The sequence below is a fragment of the Diadema antillarum genome, unplaced genomic scaffold, assembly GCF_040938485.1.
Source record: "Diadema antillarum isolate AM-2024a unplaced genomic scaffold, OU_Dant_1.0 scf00000027, whole genome shotgun sequence".
NCBI classification, from domain to species: domain Eukaryota; kingdom Metazoa; phylum Echinodermata; class Echinoidea; order Diadematoida; family Diadematidae; genus Diadema; species Diadema antillarum.
The window spans coordinates 2,637,615-2,663,512 of NW_027270916.1; the positions used below are offsets into that span (position 1 = coordinate 2,637,615).

A 25,898-nucleotide genomic window follows, 5' to 3' on the forward strand; every position below is an offset into this window, starting at 1 on the left:
GATATTGGACCCTGACATAAAAAAGAAAAGAAAAACATCTTTGGTGGCCCAATTGGCAACTAGATTAAAAAAAAATTCACCATACGATTACTTTGTTTCGGGACAGCACATGTCTTTTCACGGGCAACCAAAATTTCAGATTCAAAATTTTATTGACCCAAGCGGGCCACCAGAGGAAAAAAAAAATTGTGCCGAGCCCTGCGTGCATCTATCTATATCATATTTGCATTTGTATTTGTATTTATATTCATATTTATATTCATATCTATGTTTATATCCATATTTATATCTATATCTATATATATCTATATGTATGGTATGTATATCTAATATCTATCGTGCTTATCCATATTATGTTATACGTGTTCTTCGCAGTAATCTCCCGTGTATACAGCATGTTTCTCAAACGTAGATAATAAATAATACCATTGTTAAGCCATATCCATTCACATTCATTAATCTATCTTCAAGGAGGATGGATCACTCCACATTGAGAGGACTGCAAAGCCTCGTACCATAAACAAAAGTTTAAAACTTTGGAATATGTGTGTAATGAGTGCGCAAGACGCACAGTATGGTACTGTGACATGTTAAGTCTTTAGTAGTCCTAGAGTAAAGTTGCAGCATTCGTAATCAACCCGTCTCAGAAGCCTATGGTTTGTTGTTGAATCTTATACTGAAAAAAATAATGATAAGACTATACTACTAATAATGATAGCAACAATTATAAAATCAACAAAGAGAGCAGATTTTGTCTGAAAATAAAAGTCATCAAAAAGATGTGACATCACATTGCTCATTGCTGATAGAAAATAATCATTCTTTGATAAAGGAAAATCGATGCATTTATAGTGTCATAAAGGTCATTATTAATTGGGATATTGTTGCTTTGCTTACAACAGAGTTTATTTTTAGGCTCAAACCTGCCGTCAAGCATGCATCAAGTAAATTTTCAGGTGAAGGCGTAAGAGCGCTATCTGTCGTCGCTTATGCCTCAACTTAAAGGACAAGTTCACCTTCATAAACATAAGGATTGAGAGAATGCAACAATATTAGTAGAACACATCAGTGAAAGTTTGAGGAAAATTAGACAATCGATGCAAAAGTTATGAATTTTTAAAATGTTTGTGTTGGAACCGCTGGATGAGGAGACTACTACAGCTTGTGAGTCATATGCGTACAACAGTATAAAGAAAATGTAAAAGAAAATTCAACATATTTTCACTTTTTTCGCATAATAAAAGAGCACTTGACCTGCCTCTTTCAAAAGGCAGGGGGAATAATATTACCCATAACATTTGTCGGTAACGAGTCAGGGAAATGTGTACTTTTTTCAAAAGATGGAATTTTGTGAAATTCTCTTTATATTTTCCTTATATTGTTAATGTACGCATGTGACATCTAAGTTATTCATACACTGCAGTAGTCTTCTCATCCAGCGGTTACTGCACAAAAACTTCAAAAATTCATAACTTTTGAACGAATTGTCCGATTTTCCTCAAACTTTCACTGATGTGTTCTACTAATATTGCTACATTCTCTCAATCCTTATGTTTATGAAGGTGAACTTGTCCTTTAATAAGCCAGTGAGTTTACACATTGGTATACTCTCTCTCTCTCTCCTTCTCTCTCTCTCTCTCTCTCTCTCTCTCTCTCTCTCTCTCTCAGTTGGTTAGACATTTCACTCGTTTTCAGAGCGGCATGATACTGCTTGCCCGACGTAACAAGTTATGGAATTTGTCTTCAAACCAGGAATGAATTTCCGTTTAGAGCAGGTGACCAGAATAGTCCGTTTTTGATGCGATATCAACAGGAATCACTTTTATTGTTTTGTTTTGAATACGCAACCTGTTTTCTTTTGATATTGCCAAATACTAGGCTTGCTGTCGGGTGGATGTGCAGGTAAGCACCATTTAGATAAGGGTCACATGAAAATTTATTCATACATCACAGATGATTATCGATGCGCGAAACCAAAATGCCTGTTGGTACAAATTACCTTTTTATGCTCATGAGCGAAGTGGAAAGTTTCACGAATTGGTCTATTTCAAGTCAGTGTCACTTTGTGCATCAAGAAAAAAATGCGCTATTCAGGCATTCTCTTATAGCTATTGAAACATCTGTGATTGTAATAGTAAGTGCTTGGCAAGAGTACAGAAGTCTTCAAAACCAAACTAAAAAACCAAAGCTCTCATAAAGCAAAATAAACTTGTGCTAAGACTCTCGTCAACCCTGAGTTTACCCTTTCAGCGGAGGTCTTCGGGGATACCTACTACAAGGTACAAGGTACAAGGCACATCCACCTGACGGAAACAAGGTGTGAATTATAGCGAAGCATTTGACAACATTGGTACAAAAAGTTTGTCAATGAATAAATGAATGAAAATGAATGATCTTATTGTCCATTGTAAATAATACTCATTGTACGGCAATCCAGGTCGTCAACAGGCGGGGGAAATGTGAGGAAGTAAGGAGATAAACAGAAATAGACAGAAAGAGTATAAGAGATATAGACTATGCGTCTATATACTACTAGTATGCTTGCGTTCATAATAATTGACGGATGTGATCATCATTACCCGTGTATGACTGTATGCAGCAGTCATATTATAGTGGGCATGCTGATGTAATTACTTGTAGGCTAATATCAAGAACGCATTATTAGATGTAAATAGCAACAGGATCATCCTTGCTGGTCATGTTCACCCTCTTACTTCTCTAAGACTAATGACGCTATATTTTCGTCATGGTGCAAACAATTCAACGTTATCGAAACATACTGACTTATCAGGCTCTCATTATGTAAACATACACAATCCCCATGAATATAGCACAATGTGTTATCAACGTGATATATTTGTTGAGTTGTGCCCTTCTAGAAAAAAAATTCAGGTTCATGTCGTTACCTTGGATGATAATCATACGCAAATATAGACAGAAGTAACACTATACATGTATGCTGTGCACCCTATCAAAATCACTGTCATAATCATTATTTTATAAAAACCTTTTTTTTTTTAAGAAAAAAGTTACCTCCATCATGCTAGTATGTCATGATACATAATAATTATTTTAGTATGTAAATCTAAGACATGCATATAAAGAAAATACAGGCGTTTTTGAAAACTTCCAGAATAGACAAAAAAATAATTATAAGCCCTGCTGGCTAATACACAATCATGCATGATCATCGGACGCTCGAAATTGATTTACCGGATGCATGATGGCACGCGGCATGTCGTCAGTATTGTGCATTTTTGCTAAATATCTGAATGGCAATATATGGGAGAGTCGCAATTTTCATCGCAATAAGGATAAAATCCTATAGGCCTAGTTCTTAAGGTGAGATATTTGCGATTAAAGCTGCTAAGAAACAGAGAAAAAAGTAAGCAAATAAGGGATGTCTTTAATCACAACTTCGAGAATATTCGTCCATATAATCATTGTAATATTGTATAGGAAAATATGGTTCTACCAAAATAATTTTTTTTTCTAAATTACAAAAGGAAAGTTAAACTTATATCCATACTAGATCGCAATTCCTAGCTCATACTGATTCTTTATTTCATGAACTTGAAACATTTCTGACTTGAATTATTCAAATAGCAGTAATTATGTTTGAATATATTCATAATCAACTTCCATCATCATTCAATAACATGTTAAGGTTTAATACCTCTGTCCATTCGTACTCTACTCGTATAGATTATGTGGAAATCTTTATCTTTCGAATCCCAAGTTATTAGTGACACACAAATCTATCAGACATTCAGGTCCGGATATAGGGGTATTTGGAATAATCTTCCAGACAATGAAGTCTAATGGCTCAACTATTTATTCTTTGAAAGCTTCACGTAAGCGGTATTTGATACAATCATAATAATATCATCCCCACTCATTACGTTAAGATAACACAATGCTTTTGGTGAATGACTATTATTTTTATTCAATCTCCATTTTCTTCCTTCAACTCCATCTTGCACCCACACCTGCAACTGCATTGCACCCATGCATCTGATCACTTAATTCCCTCCAGGTGTTAAGAGAGTTGCGCCCGGATAGTCTTTTTATGAAGCCCCATAAAATAATAAATGCGGTCTCCTGCATTCAATAATTTCCTCTGTTTTACTGAAAAATACTGTGTATTTCATTTTATTTTTTCTACTGCTCAATGCAATTGCTTTATCTATTTGTGCACTGTTATTGTTTTATTTCACTACACTTGTTTTTCTGTGTCTTTGTGCTTTTGACATAATTATAATTTTGTATTCAATTTGTATTTGATTGAATACGGGAATAAATCAAATTAAATCCATCCTTGTTATGTACAATATGAGGTATCACTGAAAAAAGTTCACTCTATCTGATGATGGACTTACTTATACTTTATAAATATTGTTTGTAAATGGCGCTTAGCCCATCATTTTCCCATAAAATTAAACATAGTATATAGTATATAACAGACATGCACGTGTGTTATAATCAAAAAGTTTAATTTCGCTCTGTCTGATGATGGACTTATTATTTATTGTTTGTAAATGGCGCTTAGTCCATTTTGCAATGAATCTCTACGTGATTATATAGAGTGTTGTGATCATGCTTATGATCCAATAGTGACTTGAATTGAAAAAAAAAAAAACTTTCCGCCCTAAACTCATAAAATTTCGATCAGTGAAAGTTAAAAAACTGCTCGCACTCGGCTCTCAACCCGTAATTAGACTGCTAGGATTTCATCGTATAATACAGATAAGGTCTCATATACCAAGGGACCTGTTTGATCTTATAGGCCTATGTATACCCTTGATTTTTGGCGCATAGTGAACTCTGTGAATCGAGCGTAAGAGCAATCCTGATCGTACTGTATCTTAGAGGTATTTACGCTTGATTAATTCAAAGCACATAAGTAGGCCTATCATTGAGATCGAGCGTTACTCTTCTGAATCGTATCAATCGTAAGATTAATTTTGCCATCAGTATTTATGAAACAGGCACCCTGCAGAGTAATTAAGGAGCCGCACGCTCTAATAGTAGGGGGAAACATCGAAACCCGTGGATGCTGGTACAAGTTCACATTGTGGTAATTTATACAAGGAATTGTTGTATTGGTAATCTATGCTGGTATGCCACTATGATCATTCAACGCGCCCTCATGCAATTTAAAGGAGAGAGGTTGGGAGTGTATCGGATGCGATCCGAGAGAGGGAGGGAGAGAGATCGACAGAGATAATAAGAGATGGTGAGAAGTAGGGGATGGGTGACAGAAAAGAGAGAATCAGAAAACAAACAAACAAACAAACAAACCCCAAAAGAAAATAGTAAGAAAATAGAGGAAAAATCGCTTCAATTTTTTTTCGAAATATATTTTGGAGTCAATAACATCATGAACCGACTTATCGCATTTCAGTGAAAATAATATGCCGTCATTATACAAATGGCAAAAATCGCGGTTTTTTTTAATACAACCACACATAATTATGTAATATTTCATAGATAGATAGCTAGTAGATAGATAGATAGGCTGATAGATAGATAGATATATACACGGATTGATTGTTTTCGTGATTGCAAGCTGCCATATAAGATACAAATTTGCAAGTGTGTTAAGATTAAAACGGGCGCTTGTCTAGAATTTCGACAGCTTGGCCAGACGCGAAGTGACACTGCATGGGATTACCCTCCTCTACTGTCAACTTGTACCAAAAAAAAAAACCCAAAAAACAAAACACATACAACAACACACGCATGTCCATGCACAAAATCGATGAATTTTCTCTTTTAAAAAGTGATCAATATGAGGGGGCTTCGTAACCTATACGCTATTTTTTTTTTTTTTTTTTTTTTTTTTTTTTGGTAGTCTGACGTTAGCTCAATCCAGAGCGCACTGTCTTTGATTATATAGCGCAAACCGACAAGATCTTGTGTGTAAGTTGATGCAACTTATCACCACTGTTGCGCTGTGACATCCACCGCGTATTGTTACAAAACAGGAATACGCATGTAGCATTGTATCGTGTGTATACGTGTTTGATAGATCATTGAGAGCGTATGTGTGTAGGATCAAAATCTCGCATGCAAAGCCGATGTTGTTATTGCTGCTGGCTGCAACCTCCCAGCGGAGCGTTTGTTAAGATAAATACATCCAAGCACTGAATAAACGTTAAACATGTGGTCACGACTTCTTTCCAGACAGATGAGGGTGAGTAATTGCCTTATTTCACATATTTCTCTAGTTACCGGATTTGCGGTTATTTGGGAATATTAAACCTTCCACCCCGGCCGGCTTCGAAAGTCGTTGGCTGTCTCTGCAGCGCGCAGCGGGTTTCACACACACTGATGCACAGGCGTCTTCTCTTGTTGACAGGCTGGGCCAGCCCAGCCAGGCCGGGGAGCTGAGCACTGCACTGCGTTTGCGTCCCAAAGTTGCGTTGCGTAACAAGACTGCAGAATCTACTTCGTTTTCAGGGCCAGAGATGCACGTCAAGTTACCCCACAAATCCCCGCACTTCGTCCATACTGACAGAATCTCTCATTTGATAAGTACATTATCAATGTGTCGCTTCACAAGAATCCTTCATTTTGACTAGAGAATGTGAAATAGCAGACGTAGCTATCTTAAGTATCTACATGAAGGACAAGTCAAAGTCAAAGTGTAAAGTGATAACTGATACTGTCGAATCTCGTTCTCTCTTGTTTCTGTTGATATCAGTTTTTGATGTCAGAAACGTCAGCATGGTTTGAGTTTTAGCTTTTATGTAATTCTGAAATGTGCTCATAGTTCAGGCATGACATATCGAAGGAAGATAATCATGAAATTATTGCTACTGTAGTACTGTACTTGACTAGAATTACATTGTAGGTTCTAGTGCACTTCTGGCCGGCTGGCATGGTGGTGGCTTATTGCGCATATTATGTGCAGTATCCAGCCTACCAGGGGCAGATCCAGGAATTCCGTAAAGGGGGGGGGGGGGGGGGGGGGGGCAAACAATATTTTTGGTGCTACTTCCGCGTTTCATCTCATTTTGATTCTTTTTATTTCTTTTGTTTTAACAAATAAAGAGGGCATGTGTGCCTGGCGCGCCCCCCTCTGGATTCGCTACTGATTCTGAATTTCTAGATTCTAGTCTACGATGGCATAACTAGAACTAATGGTTTATTGTAATTGTTGTAGCCTTATGTATCCATTCAACACTGTATACTAGTATGGTTCTTTTACTTCTACTTCTACGGTGCTTCTCATCAAAGCCTGTTCAGCAACTGGATGAGGGTTTGTGGCGTGGTGCTTCAGACAGTGGATGCCATTTGTGCTTTGTGCTCTTTCATAAATGTATACATACAGGTGCTCATTGTGCAAGTAAAAACAAATCTCTGCCATGCTTAGTTGGCTTCTATGGCTATCTTGAACTGCTCAACAGAGGGCAGTTCAATGATGTGTTGAGGAAGCCTATCCCAGTCTCTGATTGTCCTTGGGGAAACTGTGTTTGTAGGCATCCAAGGTAGAGCCGGTTCTCATAAAGCGTTGATGTTGGCTGCTTCTTGTAGTAACACATAGCATCAATTTATGGCTTGCTGAACTAGTGCTATACTTAAATGTTTGAACATGTGGAATGACACCAGTTTCTTTTTTTTTTTCACATTTTCACTTGTTCTTCCATTCCCTGTATAAAAAAAGGAAAGATAAGAATTAATGTACATGTAGGCGTTACATGTTTTCATAATTTGTGCATGAGTACATAGTGAGCCATAACTATACACAGCCCAGTCGCTGTATTCGCACAGCGTCTGGTCGGGCTAAGTGAGCCAAAGATATTTCTTTTCCTTCAAAAAAATGAAAGAATAGAAATATTTCCGCTAAAATATCTACTAATAATACACATGTATACAAATACCGTGTATGTTGGTCTTTGTATAGTAATTGTGGAAAATATGAATGTCAATGCAATGATGAGAATGTCTTGGGTACATGACCATGGTCATTAAATTGTGGCTCCTATGAGTTGGCACATATAGTTTGATGAAATCTAATGACATGTAATGTTTTGTAGTTCATTTGATACTTGATTGATGTGCCTCAGACTTACACTGATTTCAAAGGAGCAGTGCTGGAGTTTATCGAAATGTATTACCTTTTAAACAACTTTGATCTCTAATTGATGCAGGGGCTGGTCCAGTGTGGAACCAGGGGCCGATCCACAGTCAGCAGCCCGGCTGAGGCCCAAGCAGCAGCCAAAGCATCGGGCCTGTCATTCAGTAAGTCAGACCTGTAGTATTTATGAAAGTGATATAATTTGTTTCTTTCGGTACAGTACCTTGGTTACTGTAAAAGTGGAAATTTTCGGGGTGTTGAAATTTTTGTGCATTTCGTGCAACCAGAAGCTAGTAGGAAAATAAAAGCGTGTGAATATTTTTACGTGCCATATGTTCAAGGAGTTGATGTCTTGATTCCGCAGAATTAAAAACACGTGAAACTCTTCTTACCCGGCCAAGCGCGAAAAATTAGTTGTGGGAAAATATCCACGTTTACAGTAGCCTCTTCATAACTGGCACAGCCCTTCTGGAAGGTTCAAAGGTTCATGCCATTTAAATTCAACACAGCCTGGTATTTAAACCATGATAGTGTGATAGATGGTACTTTGTATACATGTTGTACACTTAGTGCACTTCCAAAGCAAAATATTTGTTTGGTAGTATGATAAATAAGGACTTGACAGACACTTTCATGAGAGGTTGAATTTACAGTGGAGTACCCAGCTCCTAGACAAAATGAGAAATAAGCGTTATATTGCCCCATTTCAAGGAGCCATGGTAGCAATTTTTCCACCTCAGACAGAGAGGATACATTGGACTTACACTGTGTGCTTGTCATGTTTTTTCGAGTTCTTTATTTTGTGAATGTCAGTTGATTTCAGGGAATTGTGAAGATAAAAACTCTTACAGCAAAATATATGGTGTATGAGTATCAACTACACAGTACATACATCTGGCTCAAACATGCGTCCAACAGATAGGAATTGAAAATAACCTATTTAGTTGCCTAAAATATCATCCACCATACCACAGTTCTGCCTCTTTCACGCATCCATTATTGAGGCTCATCTTGCAAGAAAGTTTTTCTTTTTACCAAAACCATTTAAGGGCTAAACAAACTTGAATGATGCTTGCATGCTGATGCTTTGCTGGTGAACTTGTCACAAAATTTCCATTCACGGCTATGAGTGAATGCCGACTATAAAAGGTGTAGAAAATAAAAGAGAAATTGATGGAGTATATATCACCCTGCATCACAAAACTGACAAAAAAGTCGGCAGGCATGGATTTTCTCTTAAGGGCAAATTCTGGTAGAGCAGACTCAAAGCCTAAAAATGATGCATTCTATCAGCTATTAACTCAATGCATACAGGCTTTCCTAACTTATCTAAATAATAGAAAACAGGTACACACTGGAAAAGTGTTTACTGAGAAAAGAGGCTTTGAAGTTTAGGGTCTTTTCAAGTACTTAATCCACCAAGCTGTGCTCTGTGCAATGAATAGGACAAAAAGCAGGATGTTAAACTCTGTAGAAACCACAATGAAGGGATTTTCTGATTTTCAAAAGCTGAATTTTTGGCACACTCATAGGCACATTCTATTCATGACTGCTGTCAACTTTCCTATCAGTAGCATCATTCTTTCAAGGATTATTAGAGTTGACAGTGAAGAGTATGTAAAGGGTTTTTGTCACAGGGGACTTTGCTCTTAATGTAGGGAACGAAAGTACGCCCTGCGTCTGAGATCTTATCAGTGGTTGACTATCTCCAAATGCAACAGATTGTGTGATGGAATGATATAGTGTGACTCTTCCATTGTCGGTGATGTTGACACTATGATTTTCTATTTTAGGTCTGTCAGAAGAGCAGCTAGCATATCAAGAGGTGGCTCGCAAGTTTACCAAAGAAGAAATCATTCCTAAAGCAGCCGAGCATGACAAAAGTGGCGAGGTAGGTGACCTTGGGGATGTTTGAACTGTGGACATGTTCAACATGTCCATGTGGCAGAGATTTTAAAGATATACATATACCGGGTATCTACATGTCTATTTTTTTTTTTTTTTTTTTTTTTTTTTGCCATAAAATGCATGGTACATACATGTGAAATTCACTTCTGTATCAACTACCAGTACTGTATGACACTTCCTGAAAAGGTTGATGAAGTCAATTAGTTAATTAAGATTTTTAATAAGAGTTTTACTCTTTCTTTGCATGGGGCTCTGACAGAAGTCGTCTCTTCCTGTCCTGCTATATTTCAGTTACGAGCCATTGCCGTTTGATCAAACATCAAACATTGATAAGATTGTTTTGTCTTGATTATAATTCTCTGTGCACGGCAATGAGTATAGCACGTGGTCAGTGGTATGGTCAATATTTGTACCCTTGTAGATATGATAAGAGTTGTTGATATTTGTCAGTTCATCTTTATTTGTGCAAACACTTCAGACAGAGTTAAGTAGCTTTCAAGAATAGAGTCTAGTGTGCAGTAGTGCCCAGCTATTTTTGTATAATTTGCTGGGTGTATTTTTTTCTTCAAACTATGAAGAAACAGATTGTATCCACAGTTTGAGCTGACTAAGTTGGGATGGGGATCCGGGGCTCAGTTGTACTTTAGCAGTTCATAGCCTGAGTGATAAGCAATTAAATGATTGGTTGAATGATTCATACTGGGTAGTACTTGTCCCATCAAGGCCCTGAAACCACATTTCTATGGTTTGTTGCCATTTTTTCTTTAAATCATAATATTACCATTCAATTGTAGTGTTCCATTATGAGGCGGAGTAAGAGGCTCTCTTTTATTGAGCCCTTTTGATGTTGATATTGCGTGTGTGTTAGTCACAAATTTTCAAAAGTCTCTTAATTGCTAGATGTTGAAATAATTCTTAAATTGGTAAATTATCTCAGAAGATAATAAGTTTCTGTTTTATCTGAAATTGACAGTACATTATAGAAGATTGTTGAAGTTTGTTTTTTGTCAAATTGGCGTATAAAAGTATGGATATTTCTATTTGATTTTGACCAGATTCAGCTGTTATTACCAGTTCCATCTAATATTTCTTGTATGTCCAGTGAATTTCAAAAGTACCAATTTATTAATGATAGATGATATTTTGTGCAACAAACTTTCCTCAGGACTTGATGGCATAGAGGAAGTGACTACATTATTCTCATAAAGAAGGACAGATTATACAGTTTTAATGAGAAAGTTCTGCTTCTTGTCAAAGAAGGTAACATAAAGATTCTTTGTTATCATTACAGCCATTCCCACTCACATAATATCCTTTTGCAGATCAATGCATGCACATGACTACATTTAATGCACAGATGCCAACTGCTACGTTTTGCAATATTTTGTACTGTGTATTGCCAAAAATACTGCAGGTTTCTTGGAAAATACAGTTTATCCAAAAATTTTTTTACCGGTTCTACACATGCCTATTGCAGGTAAGATTTTAAAAATTAGCTCTGTTCACTATAAATTTTCCAATTCAGCCCCCGGAATACTGCAATACTGTTTTAGAGGTTGGCATCCCTGCATAATGCACATAATTTCAGAGGAGTTTCCTACCACTCATTTTCCAGCGAATAGAATCTGCACAGCATGTCTACACCTGGTTATTGTGTGGGGTTTCTTTTATAATCTTTTCTTGCAGTATCCATGGGATATAATCAAAAAAGCATGGGAGCTTGGCCTGATGAACACACACATCCCTCATGAAATAGGTACTTACCATTTCTCCTTCATAATTTACGTGGCCAGTTATAGTCAATTTTGTCTGCATGCTTTTTTTCCTCTGGATAACCGATTAATGAGACAAGTGCAGCATATTAAAGGGTGTGTACAGTTCTGGGTGAGGTGTACAACATTGTAGATAAAATTTGCGAGGTATTCGGAAACCACTCTATGAGATGTCAAAGAGCATGCAATTCTAGAGGGTATCAAAAGTTTATTTGATGAAATTCGGTTTTGAAAGGGACGAGATATCCAAAAACAAGGTGAAACAAAGAGATCCTAATAAAGTTGTGGCATGTCGCCTTTTATTATTAGCACTTTTTTTAATATCTCAGCCATTTGAAAACCAATTTTCATCAAATAAACGTTGAATCCTTCTTAAAATTACATGCTCTTTCATGTTTCATAAGAGGATTTTCATTATCTTACTTACTTACCATACCTCAGCCAGTACTGTACAGTCCCTTTAAGGATTTTTTTTTCCTGGATTCTCTATGAGAGCACTTGTCATTTATTTCTTGCACTTGTCAAGAGATTAACAACTTTTCTGCATCATAGTAAGTTCTGACGAATGCAGGAGATCAGATGTATCAAAGAAAAATCTGAGATACTGGAAGAAATGATGTGGTACTTACTGTTAGCTGTATTCTTCCTCTTTGCTGTATTCTTGCTGTTATTGAGCAAATCATATGAAAGTGTTTCTTGCAATGTACAAGTAACGCTAACCTTTTATAGATCAGTCACATTTTCAAGTTCAAATAGGTATAATTTTAATTAAGTAGTGACACCCACATTGCAGTTGGATTTTGAGTTTGAGTTCTTGTGTACAAAAAGAAAATAAAAAAAATGAAAAAGAAGAAAGATATTACTGGTAAAAAGGAAGTGTGTATGAATCCCTGTTTTGATTGGCAGGTGGGCTTGGTCTTGGCATCCTGGACACATGTGTGATCACTGAGGAGTTGGCGTACGGCTGCACTGGTATCCAGACAGCCATTGAAGCCTGCTCTCTTGGAGTAAGTTCACCTTCTTTGCTTTCGCCTTCAGCAAGATGCTGAGACACTCTCCACTTTTCGTTTTGTCTGCCTCTGCCCCCAAAGGCTTTGGAGTTTTTATGTTGCTTGGTTTCCATCTGTCAGTCCCAGATGTTGCATAGTGTTGCAAGATTTTTTTTTTATTTTCATTATTTATTATTATTATTATTATTATTGTTATTATTATTATCATTATTACTACTATTATTATTATCATTATTATTATTATCATTATTACTACTATTATTATTATCATTATTATCATCATCATCATTATCAGTATATTATGAGATTGTAGAAATGAATTTTGTTGGTACCTGGTCCAGGTGTGCTGCAAGAGGTGTAGTGTGTATAATGTAGTTATAGGTTTTGGGCAAAATCCATCAGGGTCAAGGGTCGCTGACCTTTGTCTAAATCGCCATTTTTCATTTGTAACCTAATCTAGGACTGTTGAGTGGGGATAGAGCTTGCTTAGAAGGTTAGAAATAAGTAGACAATCAAATTTTCCATTTCATTGTGGAGTGACTTACAATCATAGCTGATAGTTGTGGGAGGAAGAAAGGTTTTGAATTTGGATGTTCAGAAGTGCTGCCTGTCGTGCTGTTTTTATTTTGATATTGAACTTGGATACACATTCAATTATCTTGTAATCTCTCATCAGGTACACTTTGCTCAGTAATGTTAAAGGGGTCAACTGTTGTAGATGAATTGCAATCACAAATTACAGGCACCAAGATGTTGCTGATTTTGTTTTTATCTTCTTCCTAAACCTTTTTTTGAGAATTGTTGACTCATTGCCTGGTTTCCTGCCTACCGGGTAGCCTTAGTTCAAGGCCCCCTTGCTGTAATAATTTTAAGAGAAATGAAGCAAATGAGTGATTCAGCACCTGAAAATATGTATTCAAGTTACCAGTTCTTTGAGGCAAGCCCCATTTTGGGAACTTTTGTTTAGTTTTCCTATTTTATGCCTCTGAATTATTAAATCTGCCCCCAGTGTTGGCAGGGAAAAATAATTAGCAACCAGCAGAACTTTGCTAGCTAATGGCCATCCATGAACATTTCGTTCAAAGGGTTGATGGACGAGTCCAGCAATTTCATTGCTTGAGGTAACTCACATGAACAGCAATTACATTAATAGGAGATCTCAGAATGGCCTCTGCGGAGATGCACTTAGAGTTGCTTCGCGTCACTCACAATTGTTAGTGCCAAACAACTGTGTGGCAATCTTTCAAAAAGGCTGTCTATACGGTAGTCTCAGGAACCATTTGAGACATGGAACAAAACATCTCTTTCAATGTCTGACGGGAAACCAGTACAGATATGCGTGAACAGACCTTTTTATGCCTTTGCCTTGGTGGGCGCTGGGGACAACTTTTTCATTGTCTGAATGATGTCATCCTGTGTTTTGATTATTATTTTGCTCCATCCCCCTCGTTTTTTTTTCCCTCTCCATTGTAGTCAGCTCCGGTGATTCTGGCAGGCACTCCAGAGCAGAAGCAGAAATATTTGGGAATGCTGGTGAATGAACCTATCGTCTGTGTAAGTATTGCTGCGACATTCTGCATAGGCCATACTGTGTCAGCTGTTATTTTCGGGAATTCCGCGAATCACAGTTGGACCGTGAATTTAACAACACATGAAAATGTCACCATATGCTAAGGTAGTAGTTCGCTTATGAAAGCTGCTGTGTCAATTCGCGAAAACAGCATCTCGCGAAAATGTCCACGACCTCCTCATTCACGAAAATATCTGTACGGGAAAGTAACAGTGTATACAGTATTTGACAATTAGCAGGGTGGTCCACAAGGGGTTTGAGCATATCGCTGCAACATGCTCAAATTCTTGTGCAACATCCTCAAAAGCCAGCAACATGCTATGCAACATTCTCAAGAATTGGTGACATGCTCTAAATTAAATGTATTTGAACATGTGAAAGACATACACATTAGTGCAAAACTTGAGAAACATCAAACGAATCAGAAAATTTGTGCACAAAACATGAGACCGAACATCTGACGTAAGCAGTACATTAAGAAGTTGCAAAATATTTCACATTACAATTTTATGTGCTTGTGATGTGCACTCCATTCTCGTGATGGGCACTCCGCGCACGTACAATTTTTGCAATATTCTCACATTCAGAGCTTGCAACGTGCTCAAATTTCAAATTGTGGACCACCCTGTTGTCAGGTCACATGGCTATCACACCCCACCTAAGATAAGATTTTGCTTGCATCCACATGGCATACATGCTGTGTTAATTCAGTTTTAAAATAGGAACTCTCCTTTACAGAATGATATCATGGCAACAATTCCAAGACACATGAGTTTATGAATAGTAATGAAATCAATCAAAAAGGAAAAGTGGAGATGTTATCAGAATTGAAGCTGATATATGATCACTATGAATCCTTGAATTTTGTACTTTCATAACAAAGTGATTCTAGTAGCAAACAAATTATGCAAATTTGAGGAAGTCATGATGTCATCAATGCACAGAGAATGATGAAAGAAAAATGAATATTCATGTCTGGATGAACTACATATGTAGTAGATGTGATGTATTAAAGTATGGATGTGTGGCTGCAAATTGCTAGTCCCTATGTATTTTGCCTTGTTGTTGGAGTTCTGAGGATCTCACAGTATGATTCGTGGCATGCCATCAGCGTCCTGCATATTCATTTAGTTCTGAGTTTTCTCTAATCACTTCCCAGGCTTATTGTGTCACAGAACCGGGCGCTGGCTCAGACGTGGCGGGGGTCCAGACCAAAGCCGTGCGCAAAGGCGACGAGTATATTCTCAACGGGAGCAAGATGTGGATCACCAACGGTGGCCACGCCCGATGGTACTTTGTCCTTGCCCGCACGAATCCAGACCCCAAAGCTCCGACCAACAGCGCTTTCACTGGCTTCATCGTGGACAGAGACTCGCCTGGACTCTCCTTGGGCAGGAAGGTGAGTATTTCTGGAAAGGGCTGAATCAAAAGCTTGCAGCCACCCGAACAAACTCAAGTTTTGGCATTCTTCCAGTATAGTTTGCTTTGTAGCAAGCAATAAAGTTGTGGATTCAAGACTAGGTGGCATTTGGTAATGTAGCATATTTGCATACACTCCAAGTAGTTTGTTGTCACTAGTTCTAAGATAGTATGGTGTGGATGTGACACATAGGGTCCACTCGTACACTCCCAAAGTGTGCCATACCGACCCATGCCAAAAGTGGACCACTTTATGATGTGCTCAAACAACGTACTGTGCTGTACCATACCTTGCCAGAGAGCGCTTGAAGGCAAGGTGGTCCAAAGGCATACTGTACCGGAGGTTGGTATGAGAAATATGCATGTAACAGATACGATGTCAATATACAGAGATTTGATTCTCTTTGTTAGTGACATCTGTATCTGGCATAGGTGTACCAGGCGCATGACCCTGTTGATACAAAATGTGTGACCCCTCTGATTCAAGTCCAAAAATAACTTGTGAGGTGCACCATCCCCACAGAGTGCTCGAACGCTCCCAATCTGGCATGGTAATGTACGGTACCTGTCAGTTCGATACGGTTTGGTTCACTTTTGAGCGCTGGAATGCGGCCATTGAAATTCCATAAATTATGATTTACTTCTCTCCCTCCCCCTCTCTCCTGTGTTTCTTTTTGTCTTTGTCTGTCTATCTGTCTGTCTGTCTGTCTGTCAAGTAGTTTGTCCTCTTATCTGACTGGTTCTATTCTTGTACTCCACTGTGGCAGCTGCACACTACAGTCAGTCCGCAGCGTGAGCGAAAACGCACGTATTTATTCAAGTCGTATGCACGGCTGAGCGGTGCTTGCATACGTAATGAGCAGATACATGGTCATGAATAAATCTGTGTAGAACGAGTATTTCTTATCAGTTTTTGACACTTTTAATATCGACTGAAAGAGAAAACATTAGCAAATATGCTCATGATCAAAATAAAACGGAAAAGAAGCATATAGAATATCAAAATCTCTCTCGAATTCGGTATTGTATTCAAAAATATTCCTTCACGTTTGACGCCAAAAAAATAACCTGAAATCTTTCATGCCCCTCTAAAGTATGGTGAAGACTATTTCCGCTAAAGTATATAGTATCACAATAAGGGCAAGTTTTTTCTTCTTCATTTCAATACGGGTCAGGAACTAGCAAAATTCAGAGACATGTCTAGCGTCGAGTTTAAAAAGATTATCCTCGCGTTCGCACCGGAATTCCGGGCCTGTGATTGGTCGAAATCTGTCGCAAGACGCGGCGTGTCGCATTGCGTAGTATCCATTGGCTGCTGACTCAATGCTGTGAGTTCAAAAACTATGTATCAGATAAAAGTGCCATTGATAGGAGTAATAGCTGAATAGTGTACAATTGAGTTGGAGGTAATTTGAAAATGAAAGCCTATATTAGTTTTATGAAATCCATGATTTTTTTAAATGTTAGGTTCCAGCTTGTGTTCGAATTTTCACTCTCTATACAAAACTTGAACTTTACACAGGAACCAATGATGTGTATGTGAGTGTGCACTTACAATGACCCTGAACAATAGACCTGGCTACCACCTGTCCCGAGCTCTGCTGCAAGGCACATGAATGCTTTATCAATTATTCATGTGGATTGCCCTGAGCACTGCTAGTCTGAATTCTTGACACAGGGCGAAATGCATGCACATGAAAGAAGTAAGCACATGTGTCCATGTGCTTGCACACACCACATTTCAGAATGAAAAAAGACTAGCTGCGATAGTGGAATTCCTCATGAAGCATTCCAATCCTGGTCATTGTCCACGACCATTGTCTGAGTATCAACAACACACTCCACGCGCGTTCATTCACTACCCCACTTCCGGTAAGAAAACATAATTTGCCTTGTTTTCAACAGCAAAATTCACAACCTTAAAAATGGTGCCCCTCTTCATTTTTTAATTGATCATACTCGCTCAAGTTTCACGATTGTGAAATCGAAGAAATTACGGAGATCTATTTTCAATACCAGTCAGGAACTAGCAAAACATCAAACTATGATATAAAAGCTTCTTGAACACTGGCAAAATAATCGTTTACTTTGATGCTAAAATGGACTACTATATTGAGATCAAAAATAGGGAAATTAGGTATCAAATTAATGAGCATAATCAGCTCTATAACCTACCCAACCATCCTGGGTCAAACAATGCACTGCAAAAGCTATGAAAGCTGTTGTTGCGACCTCTGCAAAAACTCTCGCAAAGTATCGCGAAGTCTCGTCAGTCTCAAGGGCACAAACTGCGCAAACGTGACTCTGAATAAAATTGTCGTTCGTGCCTCATTATCGCACGCGCTGCGGACTGACTGACTATGTCAACATGAATGACAGGAATATCAAGATTGTAGGGATAAAAACATGACTTGATTTATTTGCATTATTGCCTGGCAATAGATATCTTGTCTTCTGATATCGATGAACATTTTTTTTTCTTTAATGTACTCCTGCTTCATGTCACGTGCCATAAGGGGGCAGGGTAGAAATGTGAAATGTAATCTCTTATTTCTATTAACTACATATCTATATATTTTGTTTGTTTTTCAGGAGTGGAACATGGGCCAAAGAGCGTCTGATACCAGAGCAGTCATATTTGAAGATGTTGTCGTGCCCAAAGAGAATGTCCTTCTTGGGGAGGGGCAAGGTTTCAAGATTGCCATGGGAGCGTTTGACAAGACAAGACCACCAGTAAGTGGTAGTAGTGACCCATACTAAACTGAAATAGGCCTACAAGTTGGCTTATGCTAAAACTTTTTGGGTAAACAGCCAATTGTTTGGAAAACTTACAATCGATGTTTGTTGTGAGAAACTTTGGCAAAGTTTGAGATCGATGATTATTTGAATAAAAAAACATGAAAATGAACTCGCTTGTTGCAACATTTCGCCAATCGTCAATTGGCTTTTTCGAGCAATCGACACTCCTGTTGATGGAACAACCCTTATCTCAACGGCCCAACTGCACTAAATAAGGGCCATTCCATCAATGGGAGAGTCGTTGCCCAAAGAAGGCAATTGATAAATGGCGAAACATCACAACAAGTGAGTTAGTTTCCAGTTTTTTATTCAAATAATTATCAATCTTGTACTTCAACAGGATGAATGAGAAGAATTTATATCTGTCTATTAAACAAAGTTTGATTTGTCACAGGTTGAAATATATTTTGACCTTGAGTTATGATTGTAGTTTGCCACTAGCCAATTTGCATTGAAGCTCCTGATTTGCAAAAACTTCTAAAAACTTGGAATCTAGTGTGTATGTGATTTTTGGAAAACTCCGGAATAAAAGCAGTCTATGATTGAATTGACTTTAATCTAAAACAAATCAAATCTTCAGCAATGAATAACAATATAGTTGGCTTTCAAATCTAAAAATTTTAGACCATTTAAAAAGTGGTGAGAATCTGGTTTTGAGGAAACTGAACTTGGTAGGCAAAGTGCTTGAGCATTGAATAAAGAACATGTATATATGTGCCTTATAGGCATGGTCTACCAGAGGACTGGGGCCTGCCAAGCTAATGAAATGGCAGTAAATCGTCTGTTTGATCGCTTTGCTCGTACCCTATTTCTGAGTTTTGTTGATTTTACCTGGAAGAAAACTACAGGGATTGATTGTCTTAGCTAATACTCATGAGCCTATCTTATTCTTTGTATACTAGTTCCCACATTTCAAAGGGGAGAGCATTGGCCAGATTCCCCTCTTTTTTTTCTCTCTTTTTTTTTTTCAATTTACTTTCTCCACATCATGTAACACATGCCTTTCCCTAGGTGCATTTTGCCCAAATTTAGTGAGTCATCCAAATTCCAGGAAATGTGTGTGTATCCATGCCAGTTGCTTTAACAAACAGCGGAAATATGGCCCGAGCTGACAGAATTTGGACCATATCAAAGCACCCATTTTTTTTCGATGTGTGTTTAATCCTCACACCCAGGTTGCAGCAGGTGCAGTAGGTCTGGCCAGAAGGGCCTTGGATGAGGCCACCAAGTACTCCCTGGAGAGGAAGACCTTTGGTAGACACATCGCTCAGGTGAGTTGGATGAAGACAGGCCCTTCCCTGGACCCCCCCCCCCCCCCCCCCCCCGAAGACCGGAGAATGAAAGCAATCTACAGCATTTTTGTTTGATAGATAACTAGACAACAGCAGTCATTAGTGGAGAAACAGTGTCTGTCTGTATTTAATGTATTCTTTACCACATGATGAACATACATACGTGTCCACATACAGTGTTGGCTTTTTACATCCTCTGCGTTATAGTGTACTGCTGCAAGAATAGGTTTGCATATCCCTTCTGTAAAAGCAGATGCTTTAATTTCTCTTGCTCAGCTGGTTTAAATCAATTTTGCGTGTCCTTAATTTTGTGGATGGTCATGACAATTGAGTAAGCACTGCAAGCAGCTCACTGCTGCCATTACGTTCAAAGGGCTTTGGGAGTACATACTACCGTAAAAGGTGACTGGTCGGTGTTACGACTGCAAAGTTGCTCACTCTACAGGACCAGCTAATTTGAAGAAAACTACAAATTACATAATGCTATACGCCTGCAGTATACCTACTTTGAGATCAAAGATATTAGATAGTATTACATATAGCATTTCATTTAAAGATATCAATTTCCTAGAGCTTTTGAATTGGGGGCTTGGTACCGTTGTGCAATATGTGAGTGCGCTGAAGTAGCAAGTAAACAGTTATTAAAAGTATCATATATTCAGCTTACAGAATTTTCAGTGTGCACATCACTATTTCTATTGTAAATATGCTATGACTGCACCATCACCTACTGTCACTGCACATCCCATCCCAGTTTAGTTTGGAAAGAGCTGCTTCAGGGATTATCTCATCAAGGTTTGCTTCAGGGATTATCTCATCAAGGTTCAAGGTTCAAAAACTCATGTTAATTTTTGTGCAAGTTTTATATATGTTCTGCCAAAATTCACAAAAATGTCTACACTGCAAAAAGTTCGGCTTTTACAGCATCTCCCTGTCCTGCGTACTACACATCCAAACTTTTTCTTTTCTCCCATCACGTGAAACAGCACCAGGCAGTGGCTTTCATGCTGGCAGACATGGCTATCGGTGTGGAGGCCGCACGGCTCCTGACCCAGCGCTCCGCTTGGGAGATCGACCAGGGACGGAGGAACACCTACTACGCCTCGCTGGCCAAGTGCTACGCCGCCGACATCGCCAACAAGAACGCTGCTGACGCGGTGCAGATATTTGGCGGAAATGGATTCAACAGCGAGTATCCAGTTGAGAAGTTGATGAGGGATGCCAAGATCTTCCAGGTGAGTTCTCATTCACCTATTTTTCCATTTTCGTAGGTGACCTTGCAACACAAAACCACACACAAAAAAAGGTTGCCTGGCAATTATTTTTAGTTAAGGGCAGATTCTGACAGAGTATACATAATGCTTTTAAATAACAAAGAACTCAATAGAAGTGGACTTTCCTAACCCATCAAAATAATGGAAACAATATTTTACCCTCTGGAAAAGTGTTTGCTGAGATAGGAGGCTTAGAAGTTTAGGGTGTATTCAAATGCTTAATCTTACCCAACAGTGCTCTATGCAATGAATGGGACAGAAAGCAGGATGTAAGACTCTGTAGCAACTGTACTGAAGGGATTATCAGGTTAAGCTCATTAAGCACATTCTGTAGCAACCATAATGAAGGGATTATCAGATTAAGCTCATTGAGCACATTCTGTTCATGGCTGATCCCAACTTAAAATGCAGTAGCATCATCCTTTCTAAAGTTATGAGAGTTGAAAGTGAAGTGTGTGTAAAGGGTTTTTAAGAAATTGAAAGGGACCTCCAAGATATGCCCAATGACGCTGCATGAGAAAAACAATTTCTAGAAAAATGGCAAAAATACCCACAATTTCACATTCATTTTATGATCCCAAATCTAAGAATTATGGAGAAGAATAGATCTTTTGTAAATAAATGTCTATCCATCCATTCGCCCATTTCTCTGACTGCAGAAAAAAAAAATAAAAATCTTGTTGGCTGTCTCACCAAAAAATTGGCATATGATTTTGTACACAGAGTGTTCACATTTTGGATCATAAACTCAGAGGTCATAGATGAAAGTCATTAAAAATATGTTTGAATTCAAACCCTGTGTGTGATTGTTAAATGTTCTGAGGGTAATTCCCTGCTTTGGCTGTGTGCTTGAGTTTGAAGGTTGCTAGGGCAAAACAACTTGTAAATGTCAGTGTTTCTAGAGTGATGAATGATGTGACATATTGAATGGAATTTCATCCAAGCAAGGCACATAAATTCATGCTACGCAACGTGATAAAAGATGCCACTTTGTGATATTGTCCAAGTGAAGTATGTGGATTCAGGCTACATGGCATTGTAATAAATTTGTAACAACTGTATTTTTTTTTTCACCTGAATGTGAATCAAAATGCTTGGCAACAACCTGCCACCTGTAGACATTAAATGCAAAGTCAGTAGGATTTCATGCTGGTTGGTCCCTAAGGTGCTAAAGGTATTGTTTACCACTGGGAGTAGTGATTTGAAAATGTTCAAGTTATCACATTTGTGACCCTGAACCACAAAACAAACAAAAAGTCGCCAGATATGGATTTTTAGTTAAGAGTAGATTCTGGAAGGGCAGGCTCTAAGCTTTAAAATGATGTACAGTGGAAACTCGATATAACGAGATGGTCGGGACCGAGTCATTTTCCTCGTTATAGCCGATATCTCGTTATATCAGTAGGCATAAAAGAAGGCGTAACATAAAGACATTAATTTGCACATGTGGGACTACCCATCATATTTAAATCAATACTGGTAACTTGATATTGTGCGTGAGGGAATTATTCACCTTTATGGGTAAGAAGATGTTTTTCGCCAAGGAAATCCAATATCAAGAATGTATTTCTTATTAATTGTAGATGTTTGAATTTATAAATTTATATAGCTTGCAATTGTATCAAGTTCGTCTGTGGATTGGTATGTGGTTATCGTGGGTGTGTGTTGTGTGGAAAGCTTGAATTTGGTCTGCACAATACTGTGTGTGTATGTGACACATTCTGTATAATATGTACATTATGACTGCGTGTGTGTGAAGATGGGGAATTCCCTACGTAGAAGGCCAATCACAGCATCAGATTGCCTCACACCTGCTAAACGTCATGATTATGTCATGTATACATATGGCCGTCCCACCACATTTTCTGCATGTATCAGTGTGCGCGCACACACACACACTTACACGTAAACTAGCTGGAGTGCACTGAAGAAAATGATTATGTGTGTACAAGACAGTTTTTGGCGCATCAGGCTTTACAATCTCGGAAGATGATAGCACAGACGAAATAAAGCTTTACCGAAGGCATTTTGCTTTACCTCGCTATAGCAGGTTTGATTGACTATGTTTTTCTTTGTTTGGAAGTCACAAAATCTATCTCGTTATAGCAGTTATTTCGTTATAGCCGATCTCGCTATAAGAGTAGCATTTTACATAGACTTGTGTGGAAGCAAATTTGGGACCGGGAAAATTTCCTCGTTATAACCGATATCTCGTTATAGCAGTGTTCGTTATACCGAGTTTCCCCTGTATAACTCAATTTAAATGGACTCTTTTAACCTATCTAAATTTTAGAAAGAAAGGACACACTCTGGAAAGTGTGAAGTGAGAAAACAGGCTCTGAAGTACAAGGTGTATTCAAGCGCTTAATCTTTACCAAGCTATGCTACTGTAGCTGTGGGATGAATTTAACAAAAAACAGGATGTTGACCACTGGAGCAATAACAATGAAGGGCTTATTAGATTACGTTGAAATTAAGCATGCTTCATTAGCACATTCTGTACATGATGAATACCAACCTTCAGTGCAGTAGCAGCATTCTCTTTAAAGTTGTTGGAGTTGAAAGTGAAGTGCATGGACAGGGTTTTTGAGAAATGGGAAGAGGGTTCTATGAGAAGCAACTACGGTAATCACACTATTCCACCAGAGAAAATTGCTAAAAACACAAGTTCCTGTTTGTTTTATGCTCCCAAACTTTAATATGATATAGAAAAAGACTTGCTCTTTCAGAAAATATGGAAAACTCAAGATTGGTTAGGTTGACCTATTTCACCTATTTTCAGTCCTCACACAAAATCACTGTGTGCGACTTTTTGTTCGTTTTGTGGTGAACGGTCACATTTGATGCAATCGCATATGTGGAGGTCAGTTGTATCACAAAACATCCTACTATATAACAATTTTGCAATAAAGCCTAAAATATAGGGAGATATCACTATTTTTCTCACTAAACCATAACTGTAGAAGGTTTAGTCTTGAAACAATTTTATCATAATTATTATTCAGATTTTGTATATTTAACAATTCCTAGCATTGATTATAATGATTAACATTTTTACATTGGTTGTTTCTATCCCTTACATTTCAGAACTATTTTGAAGCACTTAAGCTGGGTTTTTGTTTCATCTGCAAATGGTAGATAATGCCTTCAACCTCTGTGTTTGGTTGATTTTCTCCCGCCTGCACAGATTTACGAGGGAACCGCCCAAATCCAGAGAGTGATCATCTCCCGCGAGTGGCTGACCAAAGCAAGCCAGGGCGCGTCCTAAGTAGCTTGTGCTCCGGAGTTGACTCGGCATCTGGTATACCACATTGCCGATTACACCCTGTTGTAGGACTATTCATGCACAAATCATTACCAGCAGCAATACTGGCAAGAATGTAATTGATCAATTTTCAGTTTGAATGAAAAATAAAAAGAAAGAATAATAAAGTAAGAAAGATTGAAAATATGATGCAGATTAATTATCATTTTTGTTGTTCTGGGCACAGGTTTGTATGGCTGCATCTCTCTATTAGATACACATATTCATTTTCTTTTGTTTGCCTGTTTGTAACTAGCCGGTGACCGAGATGTTTTTTTTTTTTTCACAGGTGTATACATGCTCTTCAAGGAGATGTGATCTGTCTGTAGTGAAAATGAAATTTTAGAAATATTTGATTGTAAGTTTGGAGTTGGTTAAAGAAAAAAACAACAATACTGTTTGTTACAACAATAGTGATGAAATATACCAGTCTGTTACAAGATGGATATGATCTACATATACATTAGAACATAACACATACATGCGTGTAATTGTCTTTGCACATTTGTACATTTCATTTGAAGAATGTTTCTTGGTAACATAGGAAACCTGATTGTTACGAGCTTGACATGGTATTCATTTGTATATAAACATATCAGAGGACACTACATTCTGTGTGAATTATTTGATTTTATGAGCAGCAGGGTTTTTGATGTGTTTATTTGTTTGTTTGTTTATTCAAATTGTGTGGGTAGTTTCAGAAATTACCAATGCACACCATAGCAATATCAGATTATTTTTGTGTATTTATTTTAGAGACAAACTTACAATGATGTTTCATATTGTTCTCACAGCAGGTTTTTAGCCCAGAGATTGCAATGTTGCCCTTAGTATACACTGATCCTACTTAGGCAGCATGATCCGCCATTACTATTGGTGTCCCCACACACATCATGTGTGTGGTGAATGCGTGATAGATATTGCAGCTGGCTCATGGGGCACTGCAGTAATGTCATGCACATCGATCCCCGGATCGGTCTCTAGCACAGTGGTAAATGGCAAAAGATGGGGACTATCTCAGTTTTCAATACTTTAATAGCTTGCTTCTGTGGAAGTCGGGGGGGGGGGGGGGGGGGGGGGGGGGGGAGGAGTAAAATCACATATTGATTGTAGTGGAATTTGGACCTTATGATTTCTGGTTTTGATATGATGTGCTGCTTTCTGTGTGAAACAGGAATTTATGATGTAAAGAACAGGAAGTCATTTCTATGCACATATTATTCTATCACTAGTAGGCCCTACACCAATTTCATCTATGGCAGAGTGACCTGGGGGGGGGGGGGGGGGGGGAGATAACAATGATACCCCTCTTTGAGAATTCTGATCCAAAGGGTGAGTACTTAGAGCCATTAGCTGCATTCTTTCCAAAAAAAAAAAAAAATAGAATGAAAAATTGTCATTATGCAATCAGTTCAGGGTATGATAACTTCCAAAAGATTTTCTAGTGTTTTGTTTGTTTGTTTGTTT

The 25,898-nt window shown here is 38.2% G+C and overlaps 1 protein-coding gene across 1 annotated transcript; it reads left to right on the top strand.

Moving 5' to 3' along the window:
• Nucleotides 1–6,055: 6,055 nt before the first annotated feature.
• LOC139734955 (medium-chain specific acyl-CoA dehydrogenase, mitochondrial-like) lies at nt 6,056–25,435 on the top strand. The gene is made up of 11 exons (XM_071645736.1): nt 6,056–6,196; nt 8,157–8,247; nt 9,877–9,974; nt 11,678–11,747; nt 12,670–12,770; nt 14,247–14,327; nt 15,503–15,742; nt 18,355–18,495; nt 19,737–19,832; nt 20,840–21,088; nt 24,315–25,435. The coding sequence occupies exons 1-11, from the start codon at nt 6,164–6,166 to the stop codon at nt 24,393–24,395; spliced, it is 1,281 nt and encodes a 426-aa protein (XP_071501837.1). The 5' UTR covers nt 6,056–6,163; the 3' UTR covers nt 24,396–25,435.
• Nucleotides 25,436–25,898: the final 463 nt, after the last annotated feature.